Source organism: Bactrocera oleae, chromosome 5, assembly GCF_042242935.1.
Source record: "Bactrocera oleae isolate idBacOlea1 chromosome 5, idBacOlea1, whole genome shotgun sequence".
Lineage (NCBI taxonomy): Eukaryota > Metazoa > Arthropoda > Insecta > Diptera > Tephritidae > Bactrocera > Bactrocera oleae.
The window spans coordinates 3,232,727-3,249,004 of NC_091539.1; the positions used below are offsets into that span (position 1 = coordinate 3,232,727).

At 38.0% G+C, this 16,278-nt stretch overlaps 1 protein-coding gene across 6 annotated transcripts; it reads right to left on the bottom strand.

Annotated features, from left to right (window-relative positions):
- Positions 1–1,866: 1,866 nt before the first annotated feature.
- On the bottom strand, positions 1,867–13,217 carry LOC106620162 (UDP-glycosyltransferase UGT5). 6 transcript variants are annotated; one of them, XM_036359480.2, is made up of 2 exons: positions 12,510–13,217; positions 1,867–3,103 (listed from the first exon to the last, which is right to left on the bottom strand). In XM_036359480.2, the coding sequence occupies exons 1-2, from the start codon at positions 13,193–13,195 to the stop codon at positions 2,200–2,202; spliced, it is 1,590 nt and encodes a 529-aa protein (XP_036215373.2). In that variant the 5' UTR covers positions 13,196–13,217; the 3' UTR covers positions 1,867–2,199. The 6 variants fall into 6 exon arrangements, with proteins under 6 accessions (XP_036215373.2, XP_036215375.2, XP_036215376.2 ...); XM_036359482.2 differs by lacking the exon at positions 12,510–13,217 and adding an exon at positions 10,737–11,428; XM_036359483.2 differs by lacking the exon at positions 12,510–13,217 and adding an exon at positions 8,691–9,442.
- Between the last annotated feature and the right edge of the window lie 3,061 nt (positions 13,218–16,278).

The following is a 16,278-nucleotide window of genomic DNA, read 5'->3' on the forward strand; positions in this document are numbered from 1 at the left end:
ATTTATGTGAAAGCTTTATAAAAAATGGATTAAAAAAGCTTTTATGAAAGCTTGCCTAACGCAAGTATAATATATAAACATTGCTAATTATTCTTTTAATAATTAATAAAAAACTGTTGTTGAACAAAAAAAAAAGCTCCGATAGCAAAAAAGGGCTTCATGTGTATTTCAAAAATCCAAAATTCTGAACGCTGTTAAATTTTTTTGAACAAAGCTAATCTTGACGCTTGTACGCAAGCGATTTATTAAAGCATTATTTGTAAAACGAAAGCTGCGAAGGTACTTATGAACATTTAAAAGTAAAAAACAAATGGATGAAATATAAAATTTTCCGTCAAATAAAACATATTGTTTAGAATCGTTATAGAACAGAAGTATTTGTAAGTATTGCGTGTACCAATGAGCTTTTAAAGCTTTTGAGACATGTCATTCAATCAAAATTTGAAACTTAAAAATTTAATTAACTTAAAATTCTAAAAAAGCAAAAAGTAAAAGCTTTTAAATTTTTCACGCAATTCGAAGCTTTAAGCTTTGCTAAACGTTTATTGTTCCATGCAAGCTTTCCACTTTGATTGATATTGATCAAATTGTTATGTCTATAGAAATTTTCATTTAATTTTCATACTTTTTTATACTTGATACATAATTATCTTCGGTACTGATAAGAGCTTGTGCAATATAATATAACTGAGGTTTATATAGAATAAGAGAACACAAGTAGATAAGAGTGTATATAGCTAATTAACAAGATAGGGGTGGTAATAAATTAATTAAACGCACATAATTAACTTATCTCTGCTGCTCAGTAGAGTAAAAATAGTTATTAATCAGGGTCGCAAATTGGATTTCTTTCACTCGCTCTTGTAGATACTTTGGCAAAAAAGAATAAAAAAGGAAAAGTTGAAAATATCATATTTTATGACAAAAGAGAAGAGAAATTAAAGATTAAATATTTAAAAAAAAATTATTTTTAAAGGATTTGGTTGAATAAAGCCATTCAAATTGTTATATTTTTTTAACTTTCCACATGAAAGAAATTCGCAAACAATTTTACGAAAATAAAAGTATGCGAAGATATAATCCACAAAATAATAATTTCGCTCCAATCACGTAGTTGGTAACAACCAGAAGGAAGGTCGGAGGCGCTGCAAGGTAAATACATACTTGTAAACGACCAGCGTGGCAAGCAGAGTCGATAAAGCCAAGTCCGTCTGTCTGCATACACGCGAACTAGTCGCCCAGTTTTCGTGATATCATTTTGAAATTTTGCACACATTCTTTTCTCCTCCAGAAGCTGTTCATTTGTCGGTACCGTTGATCAGTGTAGGATATAGCTGCCATTTTAACTGAACGATAGGAATCCTATTCATTCGACTATTTCATTCGACGAGATATCTTCACGAAATTTGGCGCAGGTCATTGTCTAAGCCAATAATATAATCTACAAAAGCTTTTTCAGATCGGACCTCGTAAGCATCTTGCTTCCATACAAACTGTCAGAACAAACCCTACTTCTTGCATGGAAAACTGTTTTGTTTGACGTGATATTTTTGGTATGGAGCTTTGTACAAAGCCATGCTACAAGCTCCGTACATATTGTTCGGATCGAACCCTTATAGCATATAGCTGTCATACTAACTGACCGAACAAAATCAAGTTAAAGGTCAGTTAATACTCTTCTGCTATAAGAAATGCAAATGTGTAAGGCATTAAAGCTTCAGTGTAGCCAAAGATAATGTTTTTGCTTGTTTTTTGTGCCATTCATTTCCATTTGTGGAAATTTTTTCAAGCAAAATTTTAGTATTGTATTAAGTTTTTTTTTTTTGGAATTGCTAGCTTAGAATTTTTTTAATTAAGCCAAAATAATTTTATATTTTTAAACAAATTTATTTATCGTTAACTATGACTATAATACACAAATATCATATTAAAGAAAACTTACATATATGTATATGTATACATATGTATGTACAGACGTAGTAAATACACAGTACATAAATTCATAAAATATTTAGGCCATTGCATCGGTTTCTTAAATGACTAAATAATAATGCCTTTGTTAAATTGTTCAGCGTATTCGGCATTGCTACTTTCCACACCAGTACGTACAAACGTTTTTCATCTTCTAGCCGTTGGCGACTTCGCACCGCTTTCGGCTCAAAATAGCTACTATCCCTTTTATACATTTGCCTTTGTTCACTAATTCTGCTTGGCCTTTTTCACCTTAGGCAATTTGTTTTTCTTTCCACAACAGCAAATCAGCTTGAATACTTTTATGATCACAAACGCGCTGATGAGAACAATTGCGAGCAGAAAGCCGATCACATCGACCGACAACAGTTGCCAACGATTCAGGTGAACCGCCGGCGATTGCATATGTTTGGCGCCCTGATGCCGCAGCACATAGTCCACCCAATAGACAACCGTTTGACGTGGTGTCATTGGCCGATCGCGATATAGACGTGAAAATTTTTGCACTGTCTCTTTATATTTGGGATTGTGTAGCACATCCTGTATGGCACTGTTTAGACTTTCCTCTGTCATTGTTATGTAGTCGACGGAGAGGCCATAGCCGGAGTTTACAACATTTGCCATATTTGATGGCTGATCGCCGAATAACGGTATGCCTACCATTGGCACACCATGGTACTGAGACTCCACAACGCTACCCATGCCGCCGTGTGTTATGAATAGCTTAATGTTAGGATGCGCGAGTATGTCGTCCTGTGGCAGCCATTCTCGGAAGATAATGTTCTTCGATTCGCCAGGTAGTTCGTTCGGTGCCCATTTCCATAAGACCTTGTAAGGCAATTTTGATATGACATTGAACATTATCTTTATCTTTTCCTCGGTTAGATGGGAGCCTTGTATGTTGCTACCTAAACTGAAGTAGATAACGCCTTCTTTAGATTCATCCAAAATTTTAGCGATATCGGTGGGTAGTGGATCGGGTTTCTCCTTGACTTGTATGCCACCAATTTCAATTAGGTTGGGCACATTAGGGCGTATGGGCCCTTGGCTGAAATGGTGGTTGGTGAAGACAAGTGAGACGTTCTTGCGCACTTCATCGAGTGGTGGATAACGGTCTGGCGGAAAGTTGTATCTAAAAAAGGAGTAAAGAGAGATATAAGAGTTTAAAAAATATTGTAGCTTACAATTTGTCTTAAGATACTTTAATCATTTTAATCAAGCTCGCTTAAGAGTTCAAAAGTCCAAACAAACACTCGTAACGAGTTTCAGAGTTATATTATTAAACTTGAAATCGGAATAGTTTGCTAGCTCTATAACTCATCGATTTCACATGGCCCAACACACAAGATCTTACGCTGCAATCTAAAGGAAACAAATTGCGTTTAACCTCCTTAGAGCTTGAATGGGTTTAACTACCGAATATCTTCTCGCACTTGTTAGTTTACTGAACTTTTGAGTCACTTGAAATCATCCTTACTTAAAACACTTTCCGAATTTAACGCAACTCACTCATAATACTTTTGCGATTCCCGTTCCACCATGAGTGTCATATGATATGTTTCAAACAGCGCTACGACAAAGTTTTGCACTCGTCCCCAAAAATCCAATGGTTGTTTGCGTTCACAGAACAAAGTCGGCACATAGGCGGACTCGATTGGATTCTTAACCAAATTGTGTACGGCGAAAATCGGTTGAACCATAAACGAGACCACAATAGGGACTTTAAAGTGCGCACCCAAACCCAAATGAAAGTCGTTCATGAAGTAACCCAAAATGAGCAGATCAAAGCTGCCTTCGCCATGTGTGGCGAGGAATTGCCGCAAACGCGGATTGGTAAAAGACTGATTTGCCAACTGTGTGACCTCCTTAATGAAATATGGATAGCGCGTGATTAACGGTTGTTCTTTTATGACCAAACGTTGTAGGAATTTCTTTGGAAATAGCGGCAGATCCAATTGTATGTAATTGTATTTCGCCAATTTGTAAGGATTCGTGGTCGATGACAGCACGGTAACATTGTGTCCAGCATCGGCAAGAGCATCCGCGACGGCACAATGTATGAACAGATGTGATGGTGAAACTGATGGAAAGAAACCGAGAATACGTGCGGAATACACCAAAGTTGGAGGTGCGTTGAAGCCACCAATAACGAGGACGATAAATACGACGACAGTAGCGTGTAGAGACATATCTAAAGCGCGACGAAGCTTTGCGTTACTGTGTGGATCGCGTGTCTAAAGGTGACTGAGTGCCACTATAAGATTATAACGGTTATTAATTTGTGCGCATCCATAAATATTTTAATTTTTCTAAGTTACTAGTACTACTGCCTAGAAAATATTTACGTAAGGATTAGTAGTGACTGATACCGCTCAACGGTGTTAAGCTAATAAAGCATGTAAGATCATCCATTAATCGCGCTATTTGCTCATGCCCCTGGCTACTGTGTAGACAAGGCTGCAAGCTGTGAGTATATACGCGGACCGTTTGCTCAATGATAGCGACGTAATAAGGACAGGGTGTTGAAACAGGCGTGGCGTTTGCGATAAGGCGGCTTAAATAAAACAAACGCTGTTACTACAGTCCGGCCGTACTAGACTTGTTAACAAAGAGCTGTTGATTACTTTTTTTGATTTATGGTTATCATTAGATAAGAAGGTATATATTTGTGAATCCTAAGTATCACCATTCCATAATTGCTTGAAACTCTTAATTACTATTTAGAAAATGTAACGCATATTTTTAAAGAGTAAAGGCATACATAAAAAGAGTATATGCATACTACGACAGAAAATCTTTTTTTTTAAATTTTTATCTCAAACTGAATACTAGTTTATTATGGTGGGTACAATAACTTGTATTTTTCTTGCCAATCGTTTTTAAAACTTTTTGGTATATCGATGTTTGGACTCAACAAGCTGAACATAAATTCCCTGAGTTAAAACTCTTACTAGCGAAGGAGCAAAATACCTTTCAATTAGTTGCCACTAAAGTCATTAGGTTATAATTTTAACCTTCTAAGCATTAGAGTCCACGCTACTTAATCAGAATTAATTTCAGTTTGCTACACAATACACACAGGTGGTTGGCACCCTCAAAACTCACTTATAGTATTTACTTTCGTGATAATCCATCATCGTTTGGATCACAATTTCTTCGATCATAGCGACAATCATGTTTTTCACACGCTCCAAAAACTTCATTGGCTGCACCAAATAGCCGAATATACCCGGCACGTATGCGGGTTCACTGGGATTGCCCACAAACTTATTCACTGCAAAGATCGGCTGAATCATGAAGGATACCACAATGGGACAGCGAAAATGTCCCGCCAAACCCAATTGGAAATCGTTCATGAAATAACCAAACAGCAACAAATCAAAATCACCCGCCTGATGTTGCTGTAGAAATCGTTGTACGCGCGGGTTGTGGTGCGTTTCATTGGCATTCCGATTAATCGCACTTAAAAACGAACCGAAACGCCGCCAAAAGGGCTGACGTTTATTCACAATATCGGTGGACATGAGCGGATGGTCGCCCATCGTTGCCAATTCGATATATTTGTATTTCGCCTGTTTACGCACATTCGGCCCGGAAGCGATGACGGTGACGTCATGACCGGCTTGCGCCAGCGCATCGGCAACGGCGCAATGCACAATTATATGCGACTTCGAGGGTGAAGAGAAGAAGCCCAATATGCGTGCTGCGTCAACGCACGTTGTCGGATACACGCTGAGCACACAAGAGAGTGCGATGTAGGCAGCGGGTAGCCAGTTGGTGTATTTAGCACGCTGGCTCATGCTTTGCCTATTGTTTTTTTTTAATGTATTTCCTTTTCCAGAAACACATAAATATTTGTTGACGCGTTTAGAATTTGGCGTGCGTGCGGTTGTTGTGCGCGTCTGTGCTATGTGTCGAATACTAAGTGGTAGAACTTGTTTTCGGTAAGCATAAATACTCTGTAGGTAACAGCTGATTGTTTGTGGTGGTCAGTGCAACTGATACTTGGAATTTAGAGACTTATAGCGAATGCTCATTATTTTTTTATTATTCGCCAATTGTGTGTTTGGTTGCGTCAATCTATTGGTGCGGCAAACTTGCTATGTGGTGTTGTTGACTGATGCATTTTGGATCGATACTGGTTAGTTTTGAGAAATAATTAAGAAATAGTAATTTATAATGAACTAAATTATACTATATTCTATTACACTTAATCTATTAGAATTTTTGCTAGTATATCGCTGGACTGGTTAAAATCGGTGTGCGACTGACCCCCTATTGCTCGACTGAAAATTTCACTACTTCTACGCTGAAAGAATTTTTAACTAGTTAATTGATAGTCTCAAAACCACTGCTTCTGTTGAAGCCGTACGAATTTTCACTACTGGGATGTTGTCAAAAAAAAAAAAAGGTTTCCGAATTTTCGTTGTTTTTAGTGGAGACTTCGTTACCGTGTAGAGAGTTTCTTGGTGAAACAAAAAAATAAACAATTCTTAATGCATAAAAAACTTTAAGTTGAAAGGTTGCCATATTTAGTACTCGTATCGGTATTGACATACGTTTTCAAGCATTGTTGTTGTTAAAATAATTACAAACCTGTCCGTGCGTAAAAATTAATTCTTCCATTAATAAAAATAGACACGCGAAAATAAAATTAGACACTCGAGCCAAAAGTAGTTGAACTTTGTTTTACATATAAAAGCAGCTGACAAATTTTAGTAGAAAATGTGAGCTGTATTATATCAGAGAAGACTTGCTTGCAATGCTGTTAACCATTACCAAGCCTTGTGACAAATAGAACAGCTTAAATCACTCGCTTACTCGGTTATAAAAGTAGTGAAGTGAGAGATCCAGCTGATATTAAACCCACATAAAGATGCTAAATAAATCGCAGAATATAATCTGTCAGGAATTAGCGCTATGACCCTCACTATGCAACGAAGATTTGAGTCAGGTACAGACTGAAACCCGTAAGCAACGAGATTAGTAAGAAGATGTCGTATTTTAGGTGCAGGAAGTCAAAAGCGATTATCACATAATTATTGGCACTATGGTTCTTTAAAATTTCAATTTCAATTATATCTATATTTCTTAAGTTCTCACAGCATAAACATTAGCAATTTGTACTAGTGACTAGTCTCGATATTTTTTGTGGGTTCGTAGTACAATTGTGTAGGAGGCCTAAACTGACCAAAATCCGAAAAGAAATCCTATTCGAAATATATTTGAGTTGTTGCGCTAAGACTGACCCCCCTTGGACTTTCTTAAATGATCCATAAGTAAATATGTAAGAATCTCTTTAAATGTTGGTGGCTAGTGAAAAAGTTTGAGTTTTAGGGTCGGGAAGAGCAACAGTCTTTCATGTAGTGTTCTTCTGTATAGAAAACCGATTTTGGCATGACGAACTTACTCGTAAAGATTTTGTTGCAAATGATTACTGAATACCGAAATGAACATTTCCTCAATTATACCGGCAAAAAGGTTCTTCACACGCGCCACGAAATCCATTGGTTGTTTTTGTTTCGCCATCAAAGTTGGTACGTACGCAAACTCGCTAGGATTAGCAACCATTCTGTTGACCGTCATAACTGGTTGTATCATAAAAGACACAATTAATGGACATTGAAAATGTGCCGCTAAGCCGAAATGAACATCGTTCATAAAGTAACCGGCTATTACTAGATCAAAATCGCCAGGGCCGTGCTCCTGTAGAAAACGCTGTACGCGCGGATTTGTTATGGAATCGTTCGCGGAAGTGGCGATCGACTCCAAAAAAGTACCGAATTGCTTATAAAACGACATCGAACTTTGCACCATACTAGCGATGAAGGCGTTATCAAGTGTTTTGCGCTCAAGCTCTATATACTTGTACTTGGCATTGGGATACACATTTTTAGCAGCGCCGAAAACAGTGACGTCGTGTCCAGCCTGCGCTAACGTGTCGGCGACAGCGGCATGTATGATGAGATGCGATATCGAAGGTGACGGAAAGAAGCCCAGTATACGCGCGGTAGTTGCCAAATCGAAGCGCGTGGCGGCAAAACCGATAAACAGCAGTAAGCTGCATAACCTTTTAGGTGACATGACGAATAAAGATCTCGTTCTCTATCGATTATGTTTCGACTACCTAATTGCTCACAGAACACTTCGCTTTTCCCTGTACTACGTTCTACGCGTTCGAACAAACAAACGACAACTGAGCGCCGATTAATAATGAAAGCAATTATATATGTAAATATATTGTATGTTGGTTGAGCACTTAAGCAAAAATTGATATTTTTTATCTAACTATTTATATACTTACTAGGAGTGATTTTCTAATTACTTCAAACTGCTATCAGTAAGTGCTCATGACTTGGCGATGACTTGTAAAATTCTGAACTAAGAAGTGCATGTTTAGAACGCGAGCGTTGCGAACTTGTCTGCTTTCACATGTACACAACATATCGTTCAGCAGTCCTTGATTTGACTTCATGCGAGTCCTCATTACAAAGCATTCTTTGTGGGTTCAAAGCACAATTGAGTAGGAGGCCTAAACTTACCAATCGTCTATTCGAAATATATTTGGGTTGTTGCGCTAAGACTGACCCTTCTTGGTACTTTCTTAAAAAGCTTGAGCATTTGCTTGGAACTATAACAATCTTTCATGTGGTGTTCATTTGTAAATAAGAAAGATTTTTGAATAACTAAGCCGAGTTAGCTTCACTTTGTTAACTTACTCGTAAAGCTTTTGTTGCAAATTGTTACTGATTACAGAAAAAACCAACTCCTCAATTATACCGGCAAAAAGGTTCTTCACACGCGCCACGAAATCCATCGGTTGTTTTTGTTTCGCCATCAAAGTTGGTACGTACGCAAACTCGGTAGGATTACCAACCATTCTGTTGACCGTCATAACTGGTTGTATCATAAAAGATACAATTAATGGACATTGAAAATGTGCCGCTAAACCGAAATGAACATCGTTCATAAAGTAACCGACTATGACCAGATCAAAATCGCCAGCGCCGTGCTCCTGCAGAAAACTCAGTACGCGCGGATGTGTTATAGAATCGTTCGCGGAAGTGGCGATCGACTTCAACAGGTTACCGAATTGCTTATAAAACGGCGCCGAATCTTTCACCATACTCGTGACGATGTTGTTATCAAGTGTTTTGTGCTCAAGCTCTATATACTTGTACTTGGCATTGGGATACACATTTTTAGCAGCGCCGAAAATAGTGACGTCGTGTCCAGCTTGCGCTAACGTGTCGGCGACAGCGGCATGTATGATGAGATGCGATTTCGAGGGTGACGGAAAGAAGCCCAGTATACGCGCGGTAGTTGCCAAATTGAAGCGCGTGGCGGCAAAACCGATAAACAGCAGTAAGCTGGATAAGCTTTTAGTTGACATGACGAATGAAAATCTCTTTCTCTATCGATTATGTTTCGACTAAATAATTGCTCACAGAACACTTCGCTTTTCCCTGTACTACGTTCTACGCGTTCGAACAAACAAACGACAACTGAGCGCCGATTAATAATGAAAGCAATTATATATGTAAATATATTGTATGTTGGTTGAGCACTTAAGCAGAAATTGATATTTTTTATCTTACTATTTTTATACTTACTAGGAGTGATATTCTAATTTCTTTAAGATGCTATCGGTATGTACTTATGACTTGCAAAGTTAGTTTGTTTAAAGTTACTTTGTAGGTTAATGCTTAGAGATTATATATCATGGATGACTTCCAAAATTGAGAACTAAGAATTACGTGTTTAGATCGCGAGCCACTCTGCTTTAGTATGCACACAACACTTCGCTCAGCATTCGTTGACTTGACTGTATGCGAGCGCCAATCACAAAGCAGAATGCGCACAGACGCTACAGTATGTTTAACTATTAATGGGAAACCAATTTTGTTAACTATGTTTCAAATGAAAATTATGCAAAAAAAAAAACATAACTGACAAACAATTTCAATTTGCATTCTACTGCTAATTTTACATTAGAAAAAGCAACTAATTCTTTGTTCCTAAAAATCATAAAATGGTTTTATAACAACTGTGTACCGAAGTACCAACGCTGGTGGTTGGTTTAGACCCTAGTAAAAGCAATTGTCTAAACTCTAGAGCTCCAATCAAAAGAAAAAGTTTTCTTCCACGTTTGATTTGCCGAAAATGAATTATACAATATATAACCGTCTACGTGCGTTTACGATATTCAATCTTCATCAAAAAGGAGTATCAAGAGCGATCTCAGTTTTATAGATTTACCTCAGATATTGCCGAAATGACGTGGTCGAGAACGTTTGCCTTTTGCCATGAGCTTCTGTTTCAAAAAGAGCTAAAGTAAACGAAGCTTTCTGCGTTCTCTTTTATGTAATGAGGCTTTTCTCTGATTACCAGCTGCTTACAGCCCTTAACTTAACTTTAATTTGCTGGAAAGGCAAGGTTGATATCTGTATTCCGTGTGGTATTACCATTCAGAGCATTATTAGGAAAGTAAAGATTGTGGTCTGCAAAATAGTTTACAGAAAAGTGGCTAATTTTGCCACCCTTTAGCTCTTAGATGGCTTTTCCGGCCAATAAAAAACCTGTTGGTCTCGTAGAGAGCATTGGTTTTTAAAATTTATGGAAGCGCTAGCGTGTCTCTACAATTCTTTGGGAAAGCTGAGATTGTTTTGTATCACTCCAACTTACGATTCGGTCCATAATTTCTTGTGCATACCTGCTATTGTAAATATTTTTGAAACCAAAAAACTTTCATTCTTGACACTTACTTGTAGAATTCTTCTATTGATGTCTCCATGAAGCCATACATCAACACAAATTCGAGTAGGTACCACAAAAAGTTTTTCACTCGTTCAAAAAAACTTAATGGTTGCACCATACCGCTCAGCTGTAAAGGCGCATATGAAAGCTCAGCGGGATTTCCCACCCAGCTATGTATCTTTTGCGTAGGCTCCATCACATAGAACAAGATTATAGGGCATTTGAAGTGTGCGCCCAAGCCAATATGGAAATCATTAATTAAATAAGTCAACAGCAATAGATCGTAGTCGCTTTCTTGAGAGGTTTGTAAGAAATGTTGCACTTTTGGCTGTGCCAAGGTTGCATTATGTACACGTAATATTGGATGCAACATACCCATGTATATGGATGTATACATGCTTGGTATTTTTATGAAATTTTTAGTCAATTCATTGCCAATCGCTGGTCCATCGATACGTAGGTAACGGTATTTAGCGCGCGGGTAAACGTTCGTAGTGGCACCAAGCACAGTTACATTGTGGCCGGCTTCGGCCAGCACTTTGGCCAAAGCACAATTCATTAACTGATGTGAACGCATTGTGGTAGGGAAGAAGGCGAGTATGCGTGCACATTCTCCGCTGAGAGTGCTGCTAGAGAGCACGAGCAGAACGCCGAACGCAATAAATGAAAAAGTAACAGCTGTCATTGCTAATAAATTTATTAACCGTACGCGTACAAGGAAACGAGGCTACTAAGTGGCCTGTGGTATACGTTATAGCTGCAAGTACCTGATAAATGATAAGCGATCGAATGTCGCGATATCAGTTTATTGTGTTTTCAATCTTATCTAATGGTTTTAATGTTTATTAAACGGCATTAAATTATTTCAATGGTTAAATTTGTTTGTATTATATATAATTCAGTAATTGGAAATACATAGTAGCGTAATATAAGTCTAAATATTAGCCAACTGCAAGATCACCTTTAGCTCTACAGATTATTCCCACAGCCGTTTGTGTAGTTGCTTGAGTAACCTGGCTTACTGTCTACTTAGATATAGGTTTTTTTTTTAATTTGCTCAGTTCACATTACCGAATAGTTTTTAAGTCATCTGAGCGCTACAAAGCAGTTACTTTTTTTTTGAAATAGAGCTAGCTACGAGATCGCCTGAAGATCCCCGGATTACCCCATTGCAAGTAGTGATAGTCACTTAAGCATTCGCCAGACACTGCTCCTGCTTTACTTATATGGAACTAGCTGCCTACAAGATCACTTTAAGATTCTTAGATCACATCACTTCAAGCCTTGATAGTCACTGAAGCATTCGCCAGACAGGGCTACTGCTTTACTTATATGGAGCTAGCTGCCTACAAGATCACCTTAAGATTTTAGGATCACATCACTTTAAGCTTTGATAGTCCCGGAAGCACTGGCAAGATAAGGCTCTTGCTTTTTTATATAGACCTGCATGATCACCTCAATATTTTAGGATCACACCACTTCAAGTCTTGATAGTCAATTAAGCACTGGCCAGGCAGAGGTCCTGCTTTACTCATACAGAGCTAGCTGCCCGCATGATCACCTCAATATTATAGGATCACATCACTTTAAGCTTTGATAGTCACTTAAGCACTGGCAAGATAAGGCTCTTGCTTTTTTTATATAGAGCTAGCTGTCACCTCAAGATCTTAGGATCACATCACTTTAAGCTTTGATAGTCACTTAAGAACAAACCTATACAATTTTCATAAATAATTAACTTAACAATACATTTCAAAATATAACTTCTGGTCCTCACTCACTTGTAAATCTTAAACGCATTTATTTCAATAATCGGCGATGCGATACATTGCTCAAAAAAGGTGGCCAAGAAGCTCAAGACACGTCCCCAAAATGCCAGCGGTGCTTTTAGGCCACTTAACAACGATGGCGCATAGGCATTCTCCGAGGGATTACCCACTAAACGATTAGTAGAATAGAGCGGCTGGACCATAAAGGATAATACAATCGGGCAACCAAAATGTGCGCCAAGTCCCATCGCGAAATCATTGGCTGCGTATCCCAGCAGAACCAAATCAAAAGCGCCCGCGCCATGTGTGCGCAAGAAATCCTTCATCTTCGGATGGTTCAGTGTTCGATTGGCAGTGTTGGCAAAAGAGTGTACAAAATTGAATATGTTTAAATAAAAGGGTTTCGGTTTGTTGACCATAGTTTGCAATATGGTTTTATGCGAATTTGTAGCTTCGCTCAGTTCAATCTCCATGAATTTATATTTGGCATTTGGATAGACATTCTTTGAAGTACCGATTACGGTGACATCGTGACCAGCGTGTGCCAGAGTGTCAGCAATGGCGGCGTGTATGAGTGTGTGCGACTTGGATGGTGTTGGAAAGAAGCCGAGTATACGTGCCGCGTTTATGTGCCTACTGCAAAGTGCAAGGTAGAGCAGAATCCAAACGTAAAACGTAAATATTTTGCAACCGTTCATTTCCGTTACTTTTTGACATTAACCGACGAAAAGTTTAAAGCATACTAAATGATTTTTTAAGATGCGCCATGTGATATACTAGTTATTGTGTAAATATTTATTAAGCATGTTAGTTGGTATAATGAGAAGGTGTCTGCTGATAAGAGCAATTATGGTATATGTAAGAAATAGTTTTGAGAAGCCTAACAATATACACAATCGCGTGTAGCTTTGTCAAAAAGACGGATTGCCTAGAAAGTGACGACATTGAGCTTAGTCAATATGTCGAAATGCGCGTCTGATTCCGGCACGCCTGCTAAGAACACTACGGTCTTATTTTCAATGCTACGAGACACCCAGCACACTGTTACCGTAGTACCCTAAAGTAAGAGCTGAAGTGTGCCAATACTTCGTTTGACACGCTTGATGTTAGATTTCTTGTTCTACAACGCCGCTAAAGATAGCATTATGGTATAGCATTGGCTTAGAAGCAAAGAATTTAATGTTAGACTGCGAAGCTTGTTCCATTATCTTTCCCTATGGAACGAGTAGAGTGTTAGACAGCTACGTTCATCTATTTCTTAGGTTATCAATTGAGATGATATTTCGTTACAAAATAAAATAAAGTCTTACTTTAAAGTTTTAGCTTTATGCAGATTTTTCGTAGCTGTGATTTCTGTAGCTTTTATTTGTGAACATTTTCGCACTGCCCATTCAAACCAGCACTCGATTCGTATCTAATCTTATCTATATGCTCAGTCTCTTATAGAAGCTTCAAAATAACTCATGTATTTATTAAATTATAGTGGACTTATGAGGTCTTTGGTACACGTCTCATCTCCAGATATAACATATCGTAATACAGACTTTAGCTTTACAACTTACTTATATATTTAATTACTCTGTGTAAGGTAATCCAAATAGAGCACTATCACTATACGCTTTTATAGGCATCGACGTGGACTGCTTCTAAATGAAATTTCGGCTATATTTTGGGTCTTCAGAACTTTATGATCTTTCTTGTTCTGCGTAGTTGGTTAATCCTAGTTCTTTAAAGTACCTAGTACAGATTTTTTAATTGTTTGCTACCTTCTCTGCTTGGAGTTTTGATCTATACCAATGTGCCGAGTTAAGCTTAAGTCTTGTGCTCAAAATTGTGCAACTCTCTTTCGAAAGCTGTGCTACAAAGTTGAGAGCAAGCTGTGCTTTCTTAGTTAGCTTGGTTGAAAGCCACAGTTCATAAGACTGTCTAACTTAAATCAAGAGATGTGAATGTCCCTAAAATATCTTCAGTCTGATAGTCCATTACTTTTAAGCACAACTCGTTTCAACTTTAAGTATTCATTCCATTTGGTAATCAAGAAATTTATATACTTTATCTGACTTTGTTTTCGTTGTTGAAATATATAGATTAAAGCACTTTAACTGTTTGCCGTATGCTAATGAAACTGACGTATAAAGAGAACACAAATTTATTATCAGCACCATATGTAAAAAAAATGAAAGTGAATTGGTGATAAGAATGCTTCAAGATGACTCAGCGTGTTTTGTACTGATTGCTATAGTATATATTTTAATATATATTTCGGTATTCGTTTATTGAGTGATAAGCGACATTTGTGTGTTATTTTTTAGATATAAGTGCGGTCGCTCTATAAGCCTCACTTTATGTGAAAGTAAAAGCGCTGAGATTATAGCTCAACATGTTTCTTATTGACTATCAATACTAGATTTCTTATACTACTAATAATAGGTTGTAACAAATGAACAGTTTGCCGACTGCCAAAGCCACTAACTTGTAAACAGAAGAGCAATTGATTGTGATGACCTTAGGTAAAACACTGCAAGTATTGGCGATAAGCATGCTTCGAGATGAGTCAGCAAGTTTCAGACTACCACAAGTATAAAGTAGTCTATGTACTCCAAAGTACAGCGGTCTACAAAAATAGCCCATGCTATTTAATAAAGCTTAAGTTCTAGATGGCTCCGGTGAAAAGGTATAAGTTGGATTTTGGTCCAAAGACACATTAATGGTGCTTTGGAAAACGAAATAACTGTTTTTTTAAAATAGGATGATTAGAATCAATATCTAGAGACTTGAATTCTGAACTTTCTCATTATCCAAACTTCTTCATAAATGCGTTATAAAGACAAATACTTCTGTGGAGGTTGATTGCAAAGGCTAGCGGATTGGAGTTTTATGCGGACGTTATTTTGTTATCTCTCTTACCTATTGAAGATCTTATCTTGCTATTTATGCTTCTACTACCCACCCACTCCTTTCTTTCTTATCAGGCTTTAAATTCACATTTTTGCACTTACTCATATAACTGTTGCGTGCGGTAGGCCTGATACGCCATAAACGTAGACTCCATGCATGCTGTAATGTAGTTTTTGCTGTGTCATCTAAAATACCGCCATCCGGCAGCTGCAGGTGCATATATTTGTATGTGGCATTCGGATAGACATTTTCGATAATACCAATCACGGTGACATTATGTCCGACGCGCGCTAACTGCTCGGCCACGGTGCAATGGATGAGCATATGCGATTTGGAATAAGTGGCGAAGAGCCCAAGTATGCGCGAGCCAGCCGCTACGGAACGCGGCGCATTACAAGTGAAACCGGTGAGTACCGCTATTATTACAATATTTAATTTTATCGTAAACATGGTATTTGCGCAAGATTTTTCGTCACACACGCGTATTTTTTGATATAACTCGCACGAAGTTGCAGTTTAACTGCGCTTTCCTGCGCTTGAAACTTGTTTATTAAGAAATGCATGCGTGCCTCTGCTATGACCATTTTTGAAGCGCACGTGCAGGAAGAGCCGAAATATTTTGATAACAATGCGTTGCTGCGGTTGCAGCGTCAGCCGCAAGCAGTTAAACTCGCAAAATCAAGTAAGCGTCGGTCAATCAACTCTCTTTGAGATGTTAAGTTATAAAGAAATGCGCGATTCAAGCAAGCTGGTTTCAGCTCATATATATATTCTTTGACGAACTAGTAGACACAGCCGCAACTGATCTTAGTCATCACAACAAATTTGTTATAGGCTGAAAGCGCTTTGTTGATTTGTAAGGGTCTTATAATCCAGCATATAG